Here is a 27,733-nt window from a genome sequence, read left to right as displayed (position 1 = left end):
GAAGTGGAGCCTGCGAACTTAACCACTATGCCACCAGGCCAGCCCCTTTACCTCTTTTTATAGAATAAAAATGGGTAGATGATTACCCTAGAAGGTAAAATTTTCTTTCACAAAACAAATATTTTAATTGACACTTTTCAAATCAGATATTTCTCAATATTTGGTAATATTTAGCAACTTTTGATTCCACTATTGGCCAGATCTCAAGTAATACCTCCCACGAGAATGATTTCAATACATGATAGGTTCAGTGTCAGCTTTTTTCTGATTGTGATAACGGATCACTACAAATTAGCAGATCAGCTGTTAAACACTACTCTGCTGACCAACTAAATCTGAACTTTCAGTTATTGTGGTTCCTGAAGTAGCAGGAACAGATTAGATCCATCTGTGAGCTCTTCTAACTGCCTGGAGTGTCCTGAATGAGGCCAGGGAGGAACCCCTGTCTTCCCGAAGCAAGTCCAGTGGTCATGTTCAAGCTTCATTTTCCTGTATCAAGCTGGAATTCCGTTTATAACCAATGCTGAAGATGACCCACTGAGAAAAATCCATCATATTTCTGCAATGTTAGTAAATGATTCTTGCGAATAGGTGATAAGTTACAAGATAGCGGGGAGGAGCTCTCATAGGTAAGAGCACAATATTACACTGTATCAAAGTAATACATGGACGTTTCTATCACAACTGGTTGGTGTGATGGAAACTACATTCCCAATCGTAAAGGAATGGAAGAAGGGAGAGAGGGCCCATGAAGGTTGAAGATGTAGAAGAGAGAGTCTGCCTCTGAAGAAGACTAGCACAGGGACCTGACTTGTGGTTTTTATTTTTTAATGTGTCCATTTTAAATTCATTTTGGTACTCGCACATCAAGGGGAAATAAAGGCATGAGAAGCTTACTTACATGGTTTAGCCCATGTCACATCTATGGCTGTGTGGTTGAGGACACTCACGGTGACATTGGGTCCTCTTTCTGGAAGACCAGCTAACGTCGTCACAGTCACTTCTTGGCTCGGTGTAAAACCCACACTGTTGTGTACAAAGACCTTGTATGCGTACGTCGTAAACCTAAAAGGTTGTTTTTTAAAGAGTCATATATAAATTTCTCTTCTACAGAAAACACATAACTTCCCTTTTCCTCCCCAAATACAGATTTTCCTTTTTTCCTGTACAAAATGCACAATTTTCTTTTTCCACTGACAAAATACATTATCTTCTTTTTCCTCCCTACACAAGAACATATTATTTTTCTAACTCTCGAGCCTTAACCAAAATGTCAGGAAAATATTTTATTAGGGACGCTGAGCAAAGACCGCTATTTAAAACACATGTGCTTTATCATTTTTCTCCCTCTTATTGTTTTCAGAAGTGGGGAGGATTACAGCTCAATTCAAGATGCAATTACAAATCTGGCAGCCTGCCAGCTTTCTATCTGAATTTGATCCAGAGAATTTTATGCTCTTCTTTTGGGAAGCTCGTCCATTTTCAAATATCAGGACCCCTCATCACCGTTTTCTTCCTATACCTGTGCTTCTTCCCCATAATCTCATTGGCAGACAGATAAAGCCCTAAATTAAATCGTAACTGTGACCAAAGAGTACAACACTCTCCTGCCGAGAGTTTTGCTACATTGAGCTGTAGTTTACCAATGTGGGAATATATTTACTTGTGTCAATACAGTGGAAACTGAATATTGCTTTGCGGGAAGAGAAAACTGGACTTGGCAATGTGATATGATGAGGAATTTCCATGTCATATATTGAATTGATGATAGAGTAAAGCCCCCCATTATCTGTCCCTTTTGGCCCTTTCAGGCAGAAGACGATCAGATTTTGTTTGGTTCACAACCACCTGGGCAGGAAAATGCTATTTATAGACACAAGCCAGGCTTAGACAGGACCATAGCTTAGACCAAGAAACTTGCTTTTAGACATCACACAACATATGACCCTCCCCGGGGGGCATCCAGGACTCAGGGCAAATGCTGGCCTCAGATCATCATCACTTTATTTGGGTTTAAGATCACCCAGGATGCCTTGCGTCCAATGCAGATATGAAATTTGTCTCAGTAAGTCACAACCTGTGAGTCATGACAAGGGGAGGCTGCGATTTGCAGAATTGTGCTATATAATTTGACTAAAATTTTTCAGGATTCTCACAGCCTTTGGCTAGCACCTATGTAGAAGAATTTGCTTGTCTCACTTTGTTTCGCACTCATGGTCCAAAGATATTTTTGCAGGGTTCTCCCTTGGCCACATTTAAGGATGTTGCTCTGTTATTGCAGCTACCGGTAAGGACATAGTGACTTCTTTGAAGCTATTTGCCTATTTCCCCCAAATAAATATTAGCATCAGACCGTCTGCATCTCTCTGCTTTACCGTCTCTCCTGGCGTCTTTATTTTCTTTCTTTCTTTTCTGCTTTGTGTGTTGGAGTGGGTTGAATTGCGTCCCCCAGAGAGATACGTTGAAACCCTAACTCCTGGTACCCAGGAATGTGAGTTTATTTGGAAATAGGGTCTTTGCAGATGTAATCAAGTTAAGATGGATTTGGGAGAGTCCTAAATCCAATGGACTGATGTCCTTATAAAAGAAAGAAGAGGGAAACTTTGATACAGAGACACAGACACACACAGGGAGAAGACGGTCACCTGAAGACAGGGGCAGAAATTGGAGCCATTTTGCCACAAGGCAAGGAAAAACTGAGGCCACCGGAAGTTGAAGGTACAAGGAACGTTTTTCCTCTAGAGTCTCTGGAGGAAGCGTGGCCCTGATAATACTTTGATTTTAGGCTTCTAGCCTCTTGAACAGTGAGAAAATAAATGTTTTAAGCCACCCAGTTTGTTTATAGCAGCCCTAGGCAACGAATACCTATGATTCTAGCAAGTGCTATATGAGCAAGACAACTGAAAGATAAAAATAATAGCATTGACGGAGTACTTAATCTGTGCCCGGAATTTTCCACATGTATTAACTCATTCATTTCTCACAACTTCCCTCTAAGGTGCTATTACAACTTGATCCTGCAAATGAGGAAAATAAGGCTCAGAGAGTTCCACAACTCGTCCGGGTTGTCGCGCTAGTGAGTGGGAGAGGACTGATTCAGATCTAGACACTCTGATTGCAGAGCCTGCTCTTGTGACCATGATGCTATCCTGCCAACATAATCGCGATGGTGATGATAACAGTAACAATGACAATCACGGTGATAATCTGATCTGTCCATCCTTGGATGATGTCGTATCACTGGGGCTAGATCTTCGAGTTACTCTTCTAGCAGAGGTGACCGATTTTTGCTTACACTTCAAGCAATCTCACCAAATTTCCTTTGTAACCACGAGTATGTATTTGAAGGACGGTGAGTTGGGGTTAAGAGGGTAGCAAGTCTGTGCCAAGGGAACGAAACCAAGCTAATGGCTCCCAGGGGAACAGAACCAACGACCTCTTTCATTAGCTCTCTCCCCGGGAAAAATACTTTTAATTGTGTTTCACTTCAGAAAAATGGCTTAAAAAACATTTAGCTAGAGTCTAGATGCCTAATCTCCTGTCCTACAATATTTGAATTTTTCTTCCACATGTCTATGCCATTATACTTTTAGTCAACTTTATGGCTTTAAAGTGCTATCATTTTCATGGTTCTTTTCTATAGTGGAATCAAAAGATCAGGTGGCATTGAGATGGTGAATTGTAAATAAATGCTGTAGGGTCTTAGTTCTTCTATGATCCTTTAAGCTATTTCATCATAATTTAGGTATGGTGAAATATACGATTTATGTCTGCATAGAAGAGATTTAGGCCACATAGATACATACCACTGGAATGCCGGTTTTCCAAGTAACACTAAAACTTTGGAGTGAGAGATGGCTTCAGAGTTTATCTGCCTCAAATAATAAAATATCTGCTACATTTCACAGATTAAAAAACTGAGACCCTGAGAAGTTAAGTGGCTTTGCCTGAGGTTGCACAACTGGTGGAGAGGGTTAGGTGGACTCTTGTTTCCTCATTTCTAATATTAAATTCTTTCTGCTAGTCATTATTCTATTTAAGTGAGAGATCAGTAGGCATTTCACCTGATGTCATGCATTTGTCTTTTGCATTTTCTTTAACTTTCATGGTTAAGTTAAATTTTTAAGGAAATAAGATCTTGAATTCTCTTAAATGAAATACTAAAATACATTGTTTTTACTGCATCTGAAAACTAATCTTTATGTTAGTAAGTATATATACCTGTGACTGTATGTCAGTTTATACTTCACCACTTTTGGTCAAAAAAACAATGTATTAGTTTGAGGGGCTGGGCCTGTGGTGTAGTGGTTAAGCATGCTCTGGTCTGGTGACCCTGGTTTATGGGTTCGGATCCTGGGCACGGACCTACATCACTTGTCAAGCCATGTTGTGGTGGCAACCCACATACAAAATAGAGGAAGCTTGGCACAGATGTTAGCACAGGGCCACTCTTCCTCAAGCAAAAAAAGAGGAAGATTGGCAACAGATGTTAGCTCAGAGTGAATGTCTCTGACACACACACAAAAGAGAATGCATTAGTTTGCTTAAAGTGTTTTGTTCATTTGCTCTAGCACATCATTTTTTAGATGGACTTAGGTGTTGATTATTAATATCAAATGGGACAGTCCATTTAATTAATAATAAAAAAGTACTTTTAAAAGAAAAGTACGAGGCTGGCCCAGTGGCATAGTGGTTAAGTTTGTATGCTTCACTTCAGTGGCCTGGGGTTCACTGGTTCAGATCCTGGACACGGACCTACACACCACTCATCCAGCCATGCTGTGGTGTCATCCCATATGCAAAGTAGAGGAAGACTGGCACAGATATTAGCTCAGAGACAGTCTTCCTCAAGCAAAAAGAGGAAGATTGGCAACAGATGTTAGCTCAGGGCCAATCTTCCTTACCAAAAAAAAAAAAAAATAGAAAGAAAAAGAAAAATGCTAGATCAATTGACATCATGTATTTATGCAAAACTTATGTGCATCAATCAATTTCTTCCCTAAATATTAATTGTGTTCCTTAGATATCTGTTGAAAAATGTACCATTTCAAACCCTGTAGGAAACAGTTTTTGAAATCTGCAAAGTAAATGAATACTTATATTGAGTCTATACTGTAGAAAGTAAAATCAACTGTTTGAAGGTCAATTTAGGAACACTAGGCTGTTCAATAGTTACTCACTAAATGATTAATTTGTCTTAGACCATCTTCCAGCCTCTCCCTTCATCCACATGCAGAAAATGGTAAATTTTGTTGTGTTATAGACATGACTATGGTATTTTTCCTTGTAAAAGATAACATAGATTAAAATCTTATTTAGGGAACAATACTCATTTCAAGGCTCAGTTGTTATTACTTAAATGAATTAAACAACGAGATTCTGTTTAGGTGATGATCACATTCGTTATGTTTAGCATCTAGGATGTTGTTAGTGTTCAATAAATATTTTTGAATAAATGAACAAATTAGTGAATGAATGAGGCGATGTTGTATCAGACCTCAGAAAGGTATCAGAAAGAAACATCTTCCTAAGTTTCAGTAGGGATCATTTCTCTATTGGCCAGGTAGATTTTTGTGTCACTAAACCAACAAAATTATATGTGACCTGAAAGTTCTGAGACTGAGTACTATAGTAACTATGAAATATGCATTCATTCATTTATAAAATTATCTACTCAAGGGGCCAGGGAGGTGGTGCAGTGGCTAAGTTCGCAAGCTCTGCTTTGGCAGCCCGAGGTTCCCAGGTTCAGATCCTGGGTGTGGATCTACACACTGCTTATCAAGCCATGCTGTGGCTGCGTGACACATATAAAGTAGAGGAAGATGGGCGCGGATGTTAGCTCAGGGCCAATCTTCCTCACACACACCAAAAAAAAAGCAAAAAAAGTTCTCACTTAAAAACAAATTTCTGTAAAAATGTATACACTCCAATAGAACAGAAAATCTTTAAAATATTTATTCATTTCTTCCTTTTTCTTTCAACACACATCAGATAGAACACCTCCTTTAACCTTATCTAGTCAGGAAGTCTTCACAGAGGAGGGAACTTTTGGGCTAGGTATTGATGACTAGTGATATTTTGTCCTGTGAAGACATTTGTCCAGTGAGAAGCATTATTTAGGGCAAAATGTGTGAAGGCTTGTATCTTGAAAGGGTCTGATATGTTTTTGGGAACCAATAAAATTCTTCAGCGCAGCTACAGTACGCCTCGGGTTATTTTCATCAGAATTAAAAATGTGTCAACTTTATTGATGTCCTAACAGATTTCATGTGTCAATATTGCCACCAATATAAATCACGCTTCTGAAAATGCAGGCTATTCAGTTGCGTCTTCCACTAACTGGTCTTCATATCAGCCACAACCCAACGCATTCTTGAGTACAACGTTACACACGAAAGGATTTGAGAAACCTCTGATAGCACACCATTCCTTACAGCCTCAAGTCCTTTGTGGGAATAAATAAATAAGCAAACAAATAAAAATGCAACACTGTTTCCACTGCTGAAATCTGCAGTGGTTTGAATTTTCTGTTGATGGGGGCTACTTTTTCTTTTCACTACTTGTTTGTTGCTGAAAGATTTTCTTTTCTAAAAATGCTGCTGAAGATTTCGGCTTTTGAAATTGAAGAATAATGATTACCACACTTGAAAGTTTTTACAATACATCTTGGATGTTAGTGAAAGTTGCAGCTGTCATATTCCTGTGTCTATCTATATTTATAATACAAGAATGTCACACATCAAATAATTTTGCTGTAATTTCTGTGTTTGTTCTACTCATCAACATTGGCAAGAAACACAAACAAAGAAATAGAATTTTTTTTTGAAGACAACATTAGGGATTAAAACCTCTTATGACACAATGCATCTTCCAGATTCAGAGGCTTCTTTTTCGTGAGGTAAGTTTTCACATCCTTAGAAAAGGATAGCATGAGGTAAATTTAGACCAATGAAAAAAATCCCAATGGAGAAAAGCACCATGACTCTACTAACTTAATTTAAACGTGAAATAGATACATTTTCACTCATTTTGAATTAAGTACATTGTTAAGTACACCAATGTTGACAGAAGTTGGCTTTCATTCCTAGACTTGACTTTTATTTACATTTTGATATTAAAGAAGAAAATAACAGGATCTACCTTATGTTGGTGGTCAGGGGAGAAAGGCTTTCCTTCCACTCGCCCTCTATTTGTGCAAAGTTAACTTCCATACTTAATAGCTATAACTTAAATATCTTCATGTTATAGGAATGTGTGTCCTGGAACTGACCCAGTCTTCCTGTATTATCAAAGCAGGAAGTTAGTCATCTGTACTCATTTAATCCCATTACGAAGGAGGAGAACGAAACTTATACTCTTTCGAATATTATCGCCCAGAAACCATGTCCTCTTTTAGGGCTTGAAACATCTCTATTTTTTATTTTTGTATTTTTTTGAGGAAGATTAGCCCTGAGCTAACATCTGCCACTAATCTTCCTCTTTTTGCTGAGGAAGACTGGCCCTGAGCTAAGATCTGTGTCCATCTTTCTCTATTTTACATGTGGGACGCCTGCCACAGTATGGCTTGATAAGCAATGTATAGGTCTGCACCTGGGATCCGAACCAGTGAACCCCAGGCAGCTGAAGCACGGTGCATGAACTTAACTGCTATGCCACGTGGCCAGCCCTAGTGAAACATCTCATTTTTGCAGGTTAAAAAAAATTAGCATCTGCGTCAGTAAGATTTAAACTTACCTTTTATAGTATATTTAGATTAACCACTTAAACTTGAAAACAATCAAGGCCAACCGCTCTTTCAAAACAAGAAGAATATTTATTAACTTTGAATGTTTTCATTTAAAGAGAATACAATTAGTGAATTCTTGAGGAGTCACATGAAGGTCTCTCCAGACTGTCATTGCAAAAGAAATATTTGTAGAAATTTATAAATAATTGAAAGTACTAGGAGTGAGAACATACTTCCCTTCATAAATCTAATGGCAGCTGTTATAATCTACAAGTCAATATTTTCCTTAAAACAGAAAAAAAGAACTTATTATTTCTTGTAACTTGCTCTTCCTTCATCAAATCCAGAACAAAAAGGAGGACAGGCCATGACTGTGTTCTCAACAGTTTTATCTGATTGCTCAGGAACCAAGGTACTGCAAGATGCTGAAAATCACATCCTTAAAATGAAGGAGGTGACTGCCCGCTTGCTAAACCCTACCTGACTCACCTTGGCAGCATCAGGTGAAACTGCACGTTCACCAGATTTTCCCAGTGATGAAAATGTCAGGAAACCCAAAGTTATGGCTCCCCCAGCAACCACAACTTGGCCATCTTGCACACAATTATTAAGGAAGAAAAGTTAGAAACTGACAAACGACAGTTACACCGAGTTCGTGTCCACACAAACAGGGCAAAATTCAACAATGAGGCAACCAGCCGTGTGAGTCAGACAAATCACCCCCTACCTAAGATATTCATAAGAACAAAAGCATTTTTGTTTAAACTATATTATCGGATGATTAGCTCAATATTCCACCTTGTAAGTGGAGATATAAAGGTAAAAAATAACTACTAGAATCTGAATAACTACTAGAATTTGAATTTAGAAATATAACATTTTAGATTAAATTGGTGTTTTTTTAATATATTATAAAGATATAGCTAACCAAAATAGACCACTTGACCAAGGAAATTGACGTCAATTTATATTTACTCTCACAAATATATTCCTGAAAGGATGTCCAGTGAATCTTGAGTTAATTTTACTTTTTCTATCAAGAGAAGTCCATTTTAAAAACTGATTCTAGGTGTAGCTACGGTGACATCAGGTCAACATGGGAAGAAACGTTTCAATGTTCCCTTTATTTATGTACATCTAAGTCAAGAAAGGAATAAGGAATGGTGGAGTCTGGGGAGAGGAGGAAATTATGTATTCCTCCTAAAGGCAATTAGAATTCCATCACTTCTTTCCCCCCCAAAATAGCCAGTCAAACAAATAAGTCAACAAGACAAACATAAACCAAAGGGTAGTGTTGCTAAGGGGCTGCCACAGAGGTGTGCAGCAAAATGAGCCAGCCCTCAGGTCTTCACCCCTGCAATCTGAGAGACGGCTAGACCACCAGCAGGGGTGGTGAACCCTGGCTGCCGGCAGTCAAGGTGGGTAACAACAGCCCCTGACCAAACAAGATCAGTTGTTTTCAACAGAAAACCTGGCGCAGCACATAGCGCCCACCAGAGGACTAATTTCCAGTTTTTTCTCAGATTTGTGTGAGAACTCCCCTTGGGCTAACGTGGCCTCCAGCTTTTTTTGGACTTACAAAGGGAGAGGGCTAGAAAAAACATTCTCACAATATGAAGACTCACGCCGTTTGTTTGAATATTAAAAAGAAATGCATATTGCTTTTTATCACAAGCTGGTTATGTGGGTTGTAGCAGTATTTGAACAACAACAAAAAACTTTGCTAGTCCTAGCAGAAAAAAAAAGTCCCTTGACATTTAGCATTATGAAGCTAGTCAAAATATCACCTCAGCACATTTTGTTAGATGTACACGTCCCTTCTAGAAGCAGCTGTCATCAGTGTGTTTATGTCAACTTACGCTTCAATTTAATTTGTAGGGGTTTAATTTGATTTCCTTCCTTAAATCTTAGATTTGGACTTCTCATTCAAAGTCCTTAGAGGCCTCACTAAAAATTCAATAATAAATTTTCGGACTTGGTCTTAATTCTTTAATGAGTTTTTATTTCTTCTGTGAAGAAAGAAAATTAACTTTCTGTTTTTCTGCCAAACAGCTCATGGCTGAAAATCAGATTCAGTCATGTTAAATAAAGTTCTATTTATTTTAGAAATTGTTATATTTAAGGCACTTAGAGTACACAAATCATAGACAACTACTTTTCCATATGATTTTCCTAGGCAATGTTGGTGACTCTGTAGTTAACTGTGATGATAGCAATTAACATGTTTACAATTGTGAGTATGTGTGTGTTTCCTCCACTAGACTGTGAGTTCTTTGGGGGTTAGGGCTATGCTGTAGTCATCTTTTGCTTTTTATTACAGTGCCTCTCTGCATATAGGAAGCAAAAAGAAATTGCTAAATAAAGGAAGTTCTTCAACTGAAATGATAACTATATAGCGATGCCGGAGTAAGTAAATAATGAATAGAAAAATGGTGGCGGATAGTCTAATGACCTTCATAATTTAGGTTGAACAAAAAGATACGCTGAGCTAAATACATTAAAGGGGAAGCTGATTCAGACCAGGGAGAGAGTGGGCAGAGAAGCCCACTAGGAAAATTCTTGGCCAAGACCCGGAGGATGATCTAGCCAGACAAAGGAAAATGATGGCAATGGGGAGACGCTGAGGGAGCGACTGTTGCACGTTAGAGGTACTGAAAGTAATGCTGACGTGGCTGGAACACAGAGGCCCAGTGAGGAAGAGGTGGGAAACAAGGCCAGAGTTTAAACAGCATTCAGAGAACAGCTAGTCAGTGGCGACTCTAGAAAAACAATCAACCTGATAGAAAATTTATTGAAAAATAGGTCTGGAAAGTTTCATAAAATAATATATGATTTTTTGAAATGCAATTACATTGCTTGGACTCATGAGGTTTAAAAGTCATTTGAATTCCATCCAATCGCCTCATTTTATAGACCATAAAAGTGAAGCCCAGAGAAGTCAAGTGACTTGCTGAAGGTCACAAAGCTAGTTCTCTAGCACAAGATGAAACAGGACCCAGGTCTCCTAACTCTCCCACGAAGTCCTTTTTCTGACATTGCCTATTTGTCCATTTCTTGATTTCTTTGAACTCTAGATTGATTTCTTTCAAGTCCCAAGTCTGCTAACTAAATAAATTTTGCGGACGGAATCAACGACTTCTAACAATGATTGCCCAGAAGCAGAAAGCATTTTCAAGCGCCAGTCATCCCTCCAGTTTTGCGTGTGTTCAATATTTCCAAATTCCTCTATGAAGTTTTCATGTCTGCCTAGAGCTGTGACAGAGGTAATAGGTTAAGGCTCAAACATCTACAAATTCGACTTCAAAAGGCTTATTTTAAGCATGCAGTTAAGATGGAAAATATTAAACAAGCTGACTGTTGCGGTTGGGTGATTAATGCCTCAGATAATAACGGAACATGTTTTATTGCATAACTGATAACATGGTCACACAATGAAGACACTAAGATACTTTGAACTATTCCACATGCCTCAAACTAAATGCCAGCATTTGTTTTTATAGTTTTAGTAATCTCACCTGCTAAGACCCTTATCTTCATAAAACCACTGAGTTCCTGAATAAATATTGTGCCACAGATTTAAATCTTCTGGGGGATTTGATGCAAGTGGTTGCTGGATTTTACGTCTCAGAAGCTCATATCTAAAGCAAAAGACAAGCAGAAACATCAGGATTATCTCAACTAGTGATATTACCAAAATTCAGGTTGTTTCATGGTACCAGTGTGTGGTGTGGCTGTGTAAACATAAAGAAAATATCTTAATTTACAATCGCAAAGCTGTTTCCAGATAATCATTTTTTTCTGGTTCAAGTGTTATGTATTCAACTATTTTGAAACAATTAGTTACATTCACAGTTTGCTGTTATCAGTAAGAATGATAACATTTTAGTTTTCTTCTATGTCAGATTTGCTAAAACTTTATTGCAAGTTACACACAAAGTTGAAATACAAATAGCTTAAAAGTTAATGATTTCCTAAGATTTCTACCATCAATACTTTATAAACAATGATAACATTATCAACTCCATAGTCTTGGCGAAGTGTCAAATTGTTATAAAGCCGGTTCAGAATCAAAATTCTTTTCATACATCTTATCTATGTCCCTCACCACACGCTTTGCAAATTTCTAGATTAATAACGTGCCAAAGAATTATTGTGTTAGCTTTGGAATTTTGAGGCATATCTGTGCAAATGTATCATTTAGAACATGCATCAAGTTTGCTTAACACATATAAAAATAGACTTTGAAAATCAAGAGAAGGATTACATAGAGAATTGTTAGAGAATAGTGATTGTTGTTTCAAGAGCTCTTAGTTCCTGACAATATTGTCGTATTTCCACTTTGATGAACTTTTATCGTTCCATATAAGTCAAGATACACAATATGAAAGTGTATGAAAGTTACGAATGGGAGATACCCAAGAAGGAATTAGTCCTATATTCGTACATGAGTAGAAGTTTCCTTTCTTCCTTCCCGGAGAGATAAGACAACCATAGCAAAATCCTAAAACACAGTCACTCTCTCTTACCTCAAATTGGGTCCATTTGGCCTGGATGGTGGCTGCCAAGAAATCCCAACATACGATTCACTTAGTGGAATCACCGACAACGGGCTAACACCCTGCGGTAGGGTGGGGTGAGTGGTAACATGGGTAGGTAAACTCTCTGTGCATCCTCCGAGATACCCATTACCCCCTGAGCAAGCCACAATGGTGACAGAATAATTAGTGAAAGGAATCAGGCCAGTAACCACTTGACTGAACACCGAGGAAGTAACATTGATTATCATGATGTGAGGGTCAGGCATGCGGATCTCATAGCGAAGCACTTCTCCATTCTGGATGAGTGGGGGGTTCCAAGTGACCTGAAATAACAGATAAACTTAGAATCAGGCTGACAACACAGGAACAGAGCAACTGCAGTTCATCAGGCCTAGAATTTTGCTCTGTCTCGTTTTCAGTTAAATCACTTTCTAAATGCCTACTTTCGCCTTCGCCCTTTGCACTAGACAGTAATGAAGGGTTTGGGATCAATTAGCAGGACACCAGGAACTAGATGAAATTGCTGTTTCCTGGACTTGGCTTTTAGTCTCGTTACTTTCTAGGACTGTCAGACTAATACACACCTTGGTGATTCATCCCCACCGTGGGGGTCCTGAAGGACACAGAGCACACACACGGAGAAAATTCACACGTCCCCATGCATCAATGGGGCAGTGGCAGGATTTGATAGCTTTCTTGTTTATAACTCAATTAAATGAAACACCAGAACTCCTTGCTTTGCATTGTTAGCCTGTACTCTGAACATGTCACTACTCTTTTGTTTTTTGGATGGTTGGGGGTGGGGAATAATTATTTGCTTTTTCCGAGGATGCATAATTGAGTTCCTGAGTCTCACTTGTGCATAATGTAGAAAATAAAGCAATAACAAGACCTCTTCTTCTCAAAGATAAGAGATACATAGGAAGCTTTTAAAAAGGCAGCCAAAGGAGGATCCTGTTTAACTAACTCCTGCACTTGAACATCAGAAAAAGGAAGAACATTTTGTAATGGAATATCACAGTGTTTAACATTCCTTTTCTGGCTAAATTCTGTAAGGGTGTGGTGGTAACATACTCATGCTCTTTCGGGGAATAAGCACCCTAGAAAATGTGCAGAAGCCATTAAAAATCACTTATTTATATGCTATCATGACTCATCTCTTTTATTGTTGCCTTACAATGTTCCTCAAATTTTATGGTATACATTTCATCTCCCAAATAGACTAGAAGCTTCTTGACAGTGGGGCCTAAATTGATACCCATTTAATGCCATGTACACAGAGACGGAGGTCGGTAAGTAATTGTAGTCATGGCCGATTAGATTATACTTTTCTCTTAGCATATAGTTGTTTTGAAACTTTAAAAGACGGATTTCCACAAAGTGATGTATTAACATCTACGTGTGTGATTCTATAAAAAAAATCAAAGTTAGAAAGGAGTAATAGAAAAATTAGAACAGAGAAGGTGACAAAATGAACTCCCACTACATGTCAGTTGGGTAGTCATTTGATGATTACTGTCCCAATTTATAATTAACAACGGCCCAATATCTATTCAAATTTTACTTTGTTGTTGTTAGTGCTGGGGAGTCGACTCTGGCTCCCAGCAACTCTGTGGACAGCAGAGTGGAATGCTGCCCACTCTTTGTGTGCCATCCTCTCCCCTCTGGTGCTGTGTCAGACAGTGTTCCACTGCTCTTGATAGATTTTCATGGCCAATTTTTTGGAAGTGAGTGGCCAGGTCCATCTTCCTAGTCTGTCTCGTCTGGAAGCTCCACTGAAACCTGTCCACCATGGGTGACCCTGTTGGTATTTGAAATCCCAGTGGCATAACTTTTGGCATCATAGCAACACAATGTGACAACCGACAGATGGGTGGTGTGGTTCCCTGGCCAGGAACGAACCTGGGCCCTGGGGTGAGAGCAACGGACCTTAACCACCAGACCACCAGGGCTGGCTCACTCAAGTGTTCCTACATGGCTTGAAATCATTGCTAATTTTAAAAACTTCCTGGAAAGTTCCACACTGTGCTGGGAGTGAAGAGAAGTTTTAGATGCGTTCCTTTCCTTATGAGCATAGGGGATTTGTCTGGATGTAGAAAAGATCAAAGAAATGTAAAGAAAGCAAAGCTTGTAGAGAGGACACAGGATTCTATTTGTCTGGGTGGTGCAATACTCTCCGTGGGCTCAAAAATGAGTCAAGGTCGGACTCAGGGGGCTTCCTGGTATTGTAACGTCACTGAAAAATGGAAGCGTTATTACAGCTCAATTCAACCTGACTGTTTTGTGGAATACCACTTCCTTGCCCCTCGAAACCAGAACATTCTAAGAGTTCAGGTCAAGGTTTGGCAGTACTTGAAAGAATTAAAACTTAGAAGATAGTCTGTGTGAGCAGTTTAGCTAAGAGTGAATTGATTTGGAACTCGGTATTGAGGCTGAGAAAAGGCGTTCATAGGATAAAACTTGAATAAGATATCTATCAGCAGAGATTAAGAGATTTGACAGGGTGACTCTGGAGACAGTTATCTGAAGATCTGAAAAAAAAATCCCTATTTTCTCTAATATAAAATGTTTACATCCAGAAATTAGCTGTTTTTCTCATTTAAAAAGTTACAGATCGAAAAATACATCTTTTCAACCCTACTGAGTTGGAAGACATGAATCCATTTCTACAGAACATTTTTAGAAGTATTTTTATAACAAGGTGGAGAAGGCCATTGTCATTATAGTCAGCAGGCTAAAAGAAATGGTATCTAATTTGATTGCCCTCTTGGAAATATCCTGGAGCCATTATTAAAAATCAATGAGTCCAAGATTTTTAAGGAGCTGGCTAGCTAAATATTGTATTCTATTCTTTCCTATGCTTATGACCACATTTACCGTAGTGTGGCCAAAATGTATGCAATTAAAACTTTCAGGCTTTTTAATTCCCCCTAATCTTTTTTTTGTGTGTGTGAGGAAGATTGGCCCTGAGCTAAATCTGTTGTCAATCTTCCTCTTTTTGCTTTAGGAAGATTGTTGCTGAGCTAACGTCTGTACCAAACTTCCTCTATTTTATATGGGACACCCCCACAGCATGGCTTGATGAGCAGTGCCAGGTCCACACCTGGGATTCAAATCTGCAAACCCCAGGCTGCCAAAGTGGAGTGTGCAAACTTAACCACTATGACACCAGGCTGGCCCCTCCCCTAATCTTTTATATATCCATTGTTCACAGGAAGGATTAAGAAATATTATTGCAGCGCAGAAAACTCAGACCAAAGAGTGTGTTCCTCGCCTGAATAAGCAAGAGATGTGTTCTCTAAAACAATCATTTTACATTGAAATTTTTACATAGAATTATAGTTTATGGTTAGAAATAAAATGTTTATTTCAGAGATGCCTTGCCTATGATGATTATTTCTTATAATTGAGTAGTTCTTAATTGTTTAGATTTCCATTTTTCCGTTTAGTTATTATAAGTTTTCAGAAACTAGGAAAGGTGTGTAGCTGGTTAGGTGGCTAAGGAGCCACTGACTTTAATGAACTCCTTCAGATCCCTGAAGAGTGGCGTGTCCTAAAGAATCAAGACACCTCCAAAGATGCCTATTTTAAGCAAAAATATATGAATGCAGGTTAGTTGGTTGGTTTCAAGCCTGAAAAAAGTCACACACATAAATATTGTAACTTCCTTCCTTTTTTAATTCCATCAAACTATATTTAAGAACTTTATGAATGAGTATTTATGAAGATTGACATAGTGGGTTGAGAATGGGCTAAGAATAAATGTCCCTGATAGTTGATCCAGGCCATTCAACTAAAGCTGTGAGAATCTGAGCAAAACACTTCACGTCTCTGGGTCTTGGTTTCCTTTATGTCTAACGTGAAGAGACCATCCTTGTCCTCATGTCTACATATAAGATTGTATAATCCTAAGACTACCTAATCAATACAAGCTATGAAGGCCTGAGAGTATGGTAATTTGACCCCATATAGCAATTTCTCTTAACAACTGACTCCCTGGAAAGCTTCTCATACAGTATAAAGTGTACGATAAATATTTGTTGAAATAAAATTAAAGTTCTCTTTCAAGATGTCCTTTCCTTTTAAAATTGTTCATATTAACTTTTCATCTCAGATATTAGATTTACATTTTGCAACCAGAGAAAGAGTACAAAGATTTATATAGGAAAAGTTAATTATAGCCCTTGACCTCTACCCTTCCCATCCCTGTCTATTTCCACTCTCTCAAGGTGAAAGGTGATAACTGGGAATGCATTCTTCCATACTTTCTGGTCTGTTCATATAAGCACAGCAACTAGACCCAAACATAACGTAAGATTTCTCACTTTTAGTTTTTTTTTACAGAAAAAAAAATTATTTTATACCCATTAAGCTGAAACTTGCTTTCCACACTTAACAATAGATGTACCTTTTTTTTTTTGCTGTTGCGTAATATTCCTTTCATGGCCAAATACAAATTATTCCGTTAGTATCCTACTGACATTACTTTACCGCTAAAAACAATGTTTGAAAGTGTATGCATGCATACCATTGTATTTATTTTGTATTGAATAGATAAGCAAGAATTGCTATGCCAAAAGGTAAATGCATGCTTAATTTTAATCATTATCGACAGACTACTTGACGAAAAGGTTGAAATAATTCACTTTATCACAAAGTGTCCATGATTTGTGTTCTCACAAACTCTTGAAATTACTGTTCCTTTTAGTTTTTGCCAATATTTCTTAATTATTTCTTTAATTAATTTGCATTCCCTTGACTTTTTGTGAGGAATAAATATTTTCAAATATTACTATTTGTGCATCTTCTTATTTAAATTATTCATCCATATTTTATACTTTTCTCCTATCGAATTGTCTTTTTGTCATAACTTATTAGAAGTTCTTCATATCTTATGGGGGAATAGTGTATTTTTCTATAATATGTGTTACAGATGTATTTTTCCAATCTATCTTTTGGAGTTTAACTTTATTGTGAGGGGTCTTTTGTCCTGCAAAAAACGATCAAATTATTTTCTAGCTACATATAGCTATCTTTTCTTTTAAGTCTGCTGAGTTTCTCTTTGGTTTTTTTTGGAAAGAACTCCCTAACATTTAAACTATATAAAATTCTTTATTTCTTCTAAGCTTTTAATTTATTTAACCTTAAAATTTGAATTTACTGGAATTTAGTTATGATATAATATGATAGAAAGATCTATTTTTTTTCTACACGTGGATTATCAGTTAGGCCAGTATCATTTTTAAAACAAATCATCCTTTCCCAATGAATAAAATGTCACTTCTATAATAAGTGCTCACAAATACTCGCATCTGTCTCTGAGCCCTCTAGTCTGTTTCAATGACCATTTGTCTATTTTTATTCTAATATCATACTGTTGTAATTCAGTGGCTTTAGAGTAAGTATAAATGCTAAAGAAGATGTCGCCTTACTATTTTTCTCTTCCACAATTTTCTAGAATATTTCAAGCATTTAGTCATCTTCTTAGAGTTTAAAATAATTTTATCCAGTTTGAAACAAAACAAAAACATTATTGGCATTCTGATTTGAATGATTGTTAGGTGTACATGTTAACTTTGGGAGGACTGACTTGTTATGGAATGACGTCCTTCCATCCCTGAAGACAGCATATTCTCCATTCACTGCAGTGTAAAGAAATCGAGAAAAGCATAAGCTTTTGGAAGCATAAGCATAAGCTTTTGTGAATCCCAACTGCCGCTCTTAACGTAATCTTAGGCATCTTACTTAATCTCTCAATTCTCAGTTTTCCTGCCTGTTAAATGGGGATAATAATAGCATTTATCCAATTGGGTTGTAGCAAGGATGAAATGAGAGCAATTCCTGGAATGTAATATGAGCTCAATAAATATTTGTCAGTACTTTATTTCCTTCCATAAGATTTTATAATTTTTTTATGGTTTGATTTAAGCAGACATCAAAGACTGGCCCATCTTCAAAAATAGGTGAGAATGATGATTAAGATTCAATTCCTTTTACTTTGTTTTATCATCAAACCTGTAAATGAGCGCCACTGAGAGTACACACCATAGGAAGGCCATGCATGGACACGACCTGGGTAACACCATATTTCCTCGTGGCACACGTGCCAAGGCTGGTGAGCAGAGTGAGGACTCGACTACACGAGGAGCCGAGAACTGTAGGCCTGCTCTCTTTTATTCTGCTTTAACTGTGAGAAGATGAGGCTGTGGATGGGGCCATCAGAATTCAGAGGTTCACGTTATCACCTCAGAAGAGATTTTTTGCTACATCAAAATTATACGAATTAGTTACTTCTACATTTTATTTTTTATTAGTCCTCAACTGTGCTCAAGACTTCAGTGCAGCCATCTTAGAAACTGACTTTATCCTAATCTGATTTGACACTGATTTTTTTTTAGAAATGGCTGCTGAATCTTACGACTTCTTATTCTGTATCTATTTTTTAAAAAACATGGACTTTCTCATTTAGTCAGTTGATTTAAGAGTATGTTGACAGATTTCCTGACGTTGAACCATCCTTACATTTTTTGGAATAAAATCAGATTTGTCCTGGTATATCATTCTTTCGATATACTCCTTAATTCAACTTGCTAACATTCTATTTAGAAGTTTTGGATCGATATTCATATATGAAACTAGTCTATAGCTTTATTGAACTATCTTTTTCACGTTTTGGTAGAGCACTTTTTACCAACTTTATATGATAAAATGATTTTTCTTACATGATTAAATACCAAAGAAAAGTGTATGGCTTTCACTTTATCAGATAACACAATCTCTTTGACATTCTATCTTATTTATTTTCCTTATAATCAAGTAAGACGTTAAGCATACGACTTCAATATGCTGCCCTGTGCTCCACTTTTCCCTCTTAATGCTTATGTCTATGGCAAGTCATATCACATCTCTTTAAACTTAGTAATAAGTTACTTTAGATTGTTTTCTAGTTTTTCTATGTATGTATAGGTTTCCTTGCTTTCCCTGTTAGACTGCAACTTCTTACAGTTCTAAACTTCGGAGTTTAGAACTTCTAAACTTCTTGCATGGCATAGTGAAAAGAAGACACGGCACAAAATGGGAGGAAATGGTGAAATCCCAGTGGATTCCCTTTACCAGCCCCCATCCTATCAGCTGGTACTTTTTCATCCACTCAATCTGATTTGTGCTTTCTCCCAAGTCCTTGTCACTTCTGGGCATACTATATATTTACTTGTGTACTTCTGTACTTCTGTCTAAAATTTAAACCCGATTAAGGTAGACGTTTTGTCTTGGTCTCTACTGTATCCTCAGTGCCTAAAAGAGGCACTCATAAAGATGTGCTGATGCTCAATAAATGTTAGTAGAACTGAAGTTATTATTGTTGTTGTTGTTAATATCATTGACGATTTCCTTCATCCCAATACTTGGAACGACTCAATGAGGTAAATATTGAATTTATTTCTTAACCAATGCATTAATGACTACCCTTCTGTTGTTCCTCATACATATTTTATCTATTTGCAATTTGAACTTTTAAATCTTATGTTTTATAAAGAGAAATCATTGCATCGCTGTCACATGCCTCCATTTACCAGATAAGCTGTATCACTAAAACGTGTACTTTGGCAGTCCTAAGATCTTTCTGAGCATAATGTGAACCAATAATACGGAAGCATAAATTTGTTGGTTTAATATTATTTAAATACGTATCATCCAATACTAGATTCAGTTGAATATTCCTAATGACTGTCTTCATTGATAACTTTTGATTTGCTAGTTATAAATGAAATGAAAATTAAATAAATAAAAGGTGTGAATTTTAAAAATCATCACTGGAGGACAATGTCTGTATATTTCAGGTACTTCTCAGAGACTTAGCTTCCTGACCTGGTGTGTATGTGGGAGATTCAGCTCCCAAACCAAGCTAATCTAAACTTTACTGTCTCAAGCTGACAAGCTATGTATATTGTTTCATTCCTGGATGAGGTTACAAAATCAAAAGAAAGAATAAAAAAAGAGAAAAAGCCAGGCAACTTCTTTTAGATACTTTTTGATCATTGTTTATATATGCCAAATCAAGTAGAACTATGCAGTGAGCCATCATTCTTCTGAAAATATTTGTTCTTTTTCAGATCTGCCTAGTTACTAAATTTTTTTAGAATCCAGAAAAATGTCCATTATATAGCTTTGCCTTTGGGAAGGGACTGTGTTTACATCACATCATATTGATAAGTATTGCTACGGAAGTTTTGCAAAGTTCCCTTAGGATTAAAAACAAAAGTCATTTCTGGAATGATCAAGAACTCTAGGTTTGTTTGGAGCTTTCTTTTATTTGGATTGGTTTTTACTTTGAATCCAGAGCACTTAGGATCACCCAATTCATATAAGAAACATCATATATCACATACTTCAAATTAATTTTCTTTTAATGTTTTACCAACAGAATTCTATACACTTTTGATATTTCTATCAAAAAGCTGTGTTGCTTTGCCCCATCTCATATGGAAACTAACTAATAAAGACTTTTTAAAATAGACTGTGGTTTGTAGGTTAAATTAAATTTCTTCAACAATCTACACGATTTAGCATCACCTAGTGTTTGCTTTTGGTGGGGGAGAGAGAACACACAGCAGAGATCCAAGTAATAATTTCAACAGATGAACTTTGCTGTTATGCAAATGCCCTTTGTTTTGTGCTCTGGTGAGCAAGCCACTGTACCAATGCTTTTGGCAGAAGTACAAGCCTGAATCCACGGAAGCATGTGTGTATTTACACAAAAGACGCTTCTAAGCTACAAAACTCCCTCCTGTTTGGTTACACTAATTTCCCTTGAATGAAGTTTGTATGCAAGCCAAAACAATGGTAGTTATTCTGTCCTCCAGAGTTCATTCCCAGTAGAACGAAGTGAATAATTGAACACTTTCTAGATAGCCCAGCAATCTGCGGTTTTTATTTCTTCCCCCATCATTTTGATTCTTTGATCATTAAAAAAAAATCAGAATATCGGTAATTGGAACTTTTGTTAATATGCTAATCCCTTCCTCTGTATTTTCCCATCTCTTCTCATTTTCTGATCTATTTACATCTGACGTGGTGGTTAAGCTAAGCATCCCATTGTGGCATTCAAAGTATTTCAGGTGTGTGAGGCAAATGGAAGCATCTCAACAATATAATTAAGGGGATACAGGGAGAAATGAGAAACTGACATCGAATTCAAGATAGTTTGGGCCAAAGGCCAAAACCCAGTTTCTCCAGTGAATGCCTAAAACAACAAATGTGTGCGTTTTGTCAGTAGATGGCTCTGTTCAACACAGAGTCAATCCAGGGTAAACTGCTAAGTCTGCAACGGAGACAGAACACCCAGCATCTTACCTTGGCTGCATCGGGTCCTAGCACATGCACCATGGGTGGCTGTACTCCAACAGGTCGTGAGGGTCTCGTGGTCACTTGGATCCAAGCACTGCTGTTTGTCCCTCCATTAAGAGTGCTCATCAGTACCCGGTATTCATATTTTGTCCATGGGCTAAGAGCAGAAGTCTTGTCAATAAACCTCATGGAATGATTTCTTGGGAGAGTCGCTAGAATAGTAACTTCTTCCTTCCCTGGGACTCTTCTCTCGATTGTGAAGTTCTCTATCAAGCCGTTGGGGTGGGTGGGGCGTTGCCAAGAGATAATCACAGATGTTGGGGTATCAGAGAACAACTCTGGACTTGAGATGCCTTCTGGTGCATCTGGGAGTGTCCAGACAGTCTGGGACTCTGGTGAGATGGAACACCCTTTTGAAGTACAGGCTTCTACCTGAAACTTATACGCAGTATGGGGTTGTAAATGGATCACGGTGCAATTAGTCATATTTCCAGAAGTTTTCAAGTAGAGATCGCCATGTTGGTAAATGTTATAATGGGTAAGAACGCCATTGCACTTTAAAGGATGCTGCCAGGTGACCAACATCATTCTTGACTTCGCGTCCAGAAGAATCGGAGGGTCTATAGGTCCAGGTTCTATAAAGTAGAATAAACCCAATAAGAGATACCTCTTGGAAACTTCCCATAGCTCCTCAAAATAAAGCTGGAATGAGTGATAACTCTCCTATCAGGGTATGAAATTGTACACTTGGTAAAGGCCAGTAAGTAAATAAAGGTCGTAAAGACAAGGACCATGACTGCTTTGTTCATAAATGCACAAGTACTTGAATATTATTGAACTAAAATGTCCTTTTCTAAGATAGCTTTATCAAAATCATTTCTTTTTATTAAAGCTAATGATTAAAAATATCATGAGAACTTTTCTGAAATAACGATACAGAAGAGAAATATACAAGGGGGCAGTTGTAACCGAAGTTCTAGTTCCCGGCACATTTTTCAAGAGCCCCAGTTACTAATTATAATCAATAACACTATCATAACAAACCCGCATATTTTACAACCCAGTAAAACCCTTCCGCATCTCTCATTATATGTTCCATATTATACCTAGTTCTGTTTATCATTCTAATCCATGTTTTGCAATTTATCTACTCCCTGTTAATATTATAGGTGATTTTTTACTGTGACTGTGACAGAAGCTGCCGATTTAGCTCTTTCACCTACTGATAAATAAACAATGCACAGATCTGACCTTTAGGTTAACAGGTTTTATGCTTGTTCCACTCAGCACTCTAACTGATTCAATTATCATAAAGGTTCAGGAGGCTCCATGAATACGCAAAGAGGCCCACCATATGCCTGCATAGGTGTTGTGGAACAGCAAATATTCTGCAGCCCTCCAGAGAAATTCCTTAATTGTAAATAATTTCACCACGCGACACAATCAAGTCACCTTGAATGCAAACGCCTCGGCCTGCAGAGGCGAAGTGTTATTTAAGCTTTACTGGGCTGCGTTAAATTCTGCAATTTGAAGGGCTGTTAAGTTTTTCAATTGAAATTTCATTTAAAATGCAGGTGCTTTTTATTATATTGAGGCTTTACTGCTCTCTAGGTACAAGCAAGAACATGGTGCAATAACACAAATCTGGCTCAATCACTGATCAGTAACAGCTATAATTCCAGAACATTTAGCATTCTTATAAACCACGGCCTGAAATCTATAAATTGCGGCAACAGATCAAGAAAATACTCTATCCCCTTTTTCTGCCTACAGCAATTTTGACATTTATGAGATTTTTCTGTGAACATTAGATTTTATTGAAAATCTTTAAAAAAGATATACTTGGATTTAGTAATTGTTTAAAACGGCGTTGATTACGTGAAGATGTGTACGATTCAGCGTTATACCCAAGGTTTAAAATGTAAATGCGACCGCAGCTTCGCAAAGCCAGAGACTACAATAATAGCTGGTTATCTGAGCACACTTTCACACAACACAATCACGTATTTGTCACCAACTGGACTGATGGTAGAATTATAATCACTTTTTGAGAGAAAAGGTGGTACAGTGCACTAACCCGGAAATCAAGCCATTTCTGACAATTTGGTCATTCACCCTATTTGGAGAGAAAAATCCTAAAAGTACCGTGATTTTGATATGGATCACATTTTCCGTTTTAGTCTCTTGTTAGCTTTCATTTTAAAGCTTTCTTAAAACCACTTACTCTTGCTCTCTGGTATACAGCAGCAGTAGCAATCATTATATCAGAATAGGGATCCAGAGCCTCTCTTATTGATAGTTGTCATCTAGATTTGGCTATTTCCCCCCAAAAAAAGCCAGTGTGAATCTTGTAAGATATCAATGTTGTTTTGTAAAACGAAATCCTCTGAGATTGGGGTCCATAAAAATCAATAGTGGAGATTGAAACGTCTAATGTCCAACCCTAGTTCACCCTTCGCCTCTGAAAAAAGTATACTACACTCTTAAAAATGAGAATATTTTCTATCAGAGTTTTCACCAGGACTTTGCATAATTATTCCTCATATTCGCACTATCAAACTGTGAGCTTCTTTGGGGGAAAGAAACAACAATGGCACAGTTTGTTCTCTGTTACGATGGGATAGGAGTTTATTTGTCCTGAATACAATGATATTATAGGTGAAATACTCATGATAATGAGATGAACCAGCACTTCAAACCCCGACAGAACACAGCCCGTCCTTAAAGGTATTCTCTTGTCTTGGGAAAGAAGACATGTTCAATTTCAATTTCATCATTTTTTTTTTCCTTTTAAAGCCAACATACATTTTACTAGCTTCCCACTCTAGCCGAGTAGACTCTCCGCTCTGTTGCAAGAAGGATCCTTATACTTCTGTGATTCAGGAGAAGCAGCTGAAAGGAGCTTAATTAGCTCCTTTGGCTAGGCAAGAGTTAAAACCTGGCTCCCGGCACCCTTTCGATTTAGTGCTTTAAAATGATAAGCCGAATCATCTAATTCCATATACAAATCAACTGGCATGCCACTGCGTGGTTGAAAGGGTCACCACAATTATGTAAAACATGAGTAATAACTATAATTGGGGTAGTTTGCTAATACAATAAAAAGCCCAGAACATGAAAAAAGTTATGCGCCCAGCAGTAGCTATCACTTTCTAAAGTAAGAATTCATGGATGAAATGACATGAAAAAGATGGTTATAAAATTTTAATGGAATGATAAAAGGCAAAAGTCAGCCTCTCAGCTGAATTCTTAAAATCCCTATATATCACAATCAGCTCCTTAACTGTAAAATCAATGTGGGGCATAACATGTTGTCAATGCGGCTGTCACTGGAGGCGAGACCGGGAAGTTTGACAGCCACACAGCTCAGCTGGCTACTGATGAAAATACAAGCGCACAGCCCTCTCCGTGGGTGTAATTGTTTAGAGAACTCCCTTCAGGATCTGGGAACAGGAGCATCCTTTCTGTGCAGACCACTGGTTCGTATTTCAGGCCATTTCATTACAGCGTTCATAACGCAAAGTCGTTTCATTTTGGCAAATGAAATTATCTTTTATGGGAAACTATTTTGCTCATCAGCTTCAAAAGTTCAGCCCCAGCCTAAAAGAGAGCAATAAAATTGTTAACAGAGGGATCTGCTTATTTATTTTTATACTCAGGTGTGTATACTGGGCAGGGCGTGTGGTGCATGTACGCATGCGTGTCTGTATATGCAAGTGCGTGTGAATAAACAGCTTGAATGACTTCCACCTTCAGTGTGTATATAACTTGCCGTGGTTTTTGTAGGTCTTCTACCCTTGTTTGCTATTACAGTTACCCGGGATTTTTCAGTTTTCCTATGACGTTCTCGTTATTGCCCTGAAACAAGTTTTCACCATTCTAATTAAAATCTCAGTTTAAAAGCTCTTTTCAGTAATATGAACTCCACAAATGAATAGCCCCTAAATTTGCCAAGGAATTAAAACTCAAAGTGGCAAAAATATGGATGTATAATTATATAGAGCAATATATTATACACTAATTGTTAATGTAGCCTTTTTTTTTTTTTTTGAGGAAGATTAGCCCTGAGCTAATATCTGCCAACCATCCTCCCCTTTTTTCTGAGAAAGACTGGCCCTGAGCTAACATCCATGCCCATCTTCCTCTATTTTTTATACGTGGGATACCTGCCACAGCATGGTTTGATAAGCAGTGCCTAGGTCCGCATGCGGGATCCGAACCGGCAAACCCCGGGCTGCCAAAGTGGAATGTGCCAACTTAACCACTGGCCACTGGGCCAGCCGCTAATGGAGCCTTTTGATATTCACTACTGATATGTTATCAGAAGAGTAGAGTGATGGATTCTATCTTCTCTTTAATCATGCGTTCTTCAGTCAATTTATTATTTATACTCCAACTATTTCCCAAAAGGCTTTTTGATGACTCATAATAAAAGACTGAAGCATAATAGGACCAATAAAACATATACATATTAATTTTGTGATCAAGAGGGTACAATAGTTGTATCCCCCCAAAATATTAAAAATGGGCACTACAGTGAACAAATTGCCACAAAAGCGAACATTCAGCTTCTTGACAACTGATAATACAGGAAAAGGACCATGTAATATAGGCATCATTGTTAACTAAAAGGAACATCTGAAGACTAGAAGGTTCTTGAAATTTGAAAGGGTACTTTTTGATATTCTGCCAGTAGGAGAACCCATGTTGGGGAACTCTTTTTCTCCATTTCTCCTGGGACCAGTTCAGGAGCGTATAGTTGGGAAGAACGCATTGACTTCCAGAACTGGGGCATATCGTACAGCGAGTGGCTATGGATTCTTCCTTGAAAGTTTGGGACAGAAACCAAGTGTGTTGATGTGAGAAATCATGAAGGCAGAAAAAAGTCCTAAAAGCACTAACGGTTCCAAATTTGGAAGAGCAGTGTGCCTTACGTGCTCAAAAGAGATTCAAGAGCTCAAGAGCGAAACTGACACTAGGTGGGTAGAATTTTTCATTAGTCAATGCATTCTTTCAAAGGATTTCTGTTGGTCACTTTTAGCTTTTGATCTTAGGATATAAAAATAAGAACATAAAAATAATAATAAGTATTTGCCTCTGCTAATTCTGGAAATGCAAGAATTTGAGGGGTGGAATCTATACAAGAGGAAACGGAATCTGTAACAACATACAGACAGAGCCATTTTGCTCTCAAAATCAACAGATTAAATAGTTTACTTTTCATCATGCATCTTCTGTTATGGGTAAAATAGACAGCCACACCACTACTTGAAAGGCTAAACATGTCAGCATTCAGAAGTTAATATTTAAAGCAATTAGAAAACGCTTTTGGAAAGGAGAAAGCAAAATAATTTTGCAGGACCATGGAAACTTGATCATATCTCTTTATTAAATAAAATACAATCTACTGATAGAAATACGCCCCACCTTCATTTAGAAATGTTCTATTTTTCTCTCATTTAGAACACTTTTAAAATGCAGGTTGAGACTTCAAATTCTAACACACTAATAAAAAGATGTTTGTCGTGCAATATTCATTTTAAAATTTTAATACTCTTAAGGGCACAAATGCACTTATTAAATGCTTTGGAAAATTCTGCTTTAGAATGCTCTTGATCAATTAATCAAATTTTATACCACGTTTTTACTTCCTCCCTATCATAAGGATTCAGAGTGTTTTACTGGCATTACAGGTTGTGAGAATGAAAAAAAGAAAAAGTGTTTTCCTTTTGAATTTCCTTTCTGTATATTCCTCCTCCTCTCATTTGAAGTAGCACATGGTTCGGGGCTAGCAGAGGCCTCTAATTAGAACATTCGTTATCCCAGTCAAGACAGCCAATGGCGAGTCAAAGGGACAGCCAGCAGGCTGCCTCTGACCAAGGCGAAGGATGAGGATGGCTTTGGGGATTCCCTTCTCTTACACTGCCTCTCATCCTCACCCTCCTTGTCTCACACTCAGAGGCTGGGACCACCGGCAGAGCACCCTTCAGGCTGCCCTCCAGGTCTCATGTGTCGGTGGACACCTCCTATGGCAATTGCTTTTTCTGCCTTCTTCTGGACCAAGGGGGAGGAAGCAAACTTGAAATGTGAGGTTAAAGTGAACTGCAAATATCAATTACCCCCT

The 27,733-nt window shown here is 37.8% G+C and overlaps 1 protein-coding gene across 1 annotated transcript in view; it reads right to left on the bottom strand.

The window, feature by feature from the left end:
* USH2A (usherin) overlaps positions 1-27,733 on the bottom strand; it is a 733,563-nt gene that overhangs the window by 220,285 nt on the left and 485,545 nt on the right. Inside the window, exons 40-43 of the mRNA XM_046679838.1 lie at positions 21,616-22,244; positions 12,253-12,587; positions 11,242-11,364; positions 902-1,065 (exon numbers count right to left, since the gene is read on the bottom strand). Coding sequence (XP_046535794.1) covers positions 902-1,065; positions 11,242-11,364; positions 12,253-12,587; positions 21,616-22,244 — 1,251 coding nt within the window. The remainder of the gene's footprint in view (positions 1-901; positions 1,066-11,241; positions 11,365-12,252; positions 12,588-21,615; positions 22,245-27,733) is intronic.

This window comes from Equus quagga, chromosome 12, assembly GCF_021613505.1.
Source record: "Equus quagga isolate Etosha38 chromosome 12, UCLA_HA_Equagga_1.0, whole genome shotgun sequence".
NCBI lineage: Eukaryota > Metazoa > Chordata > Mammalia > Perissodactyla > Equidae > Equus > Equus quagga.
The sequence above is the reverse complement of the archived record's forward strand: the minus strand, read 5'-3'. Positions and strand labels throughout refer to the sequence as shown.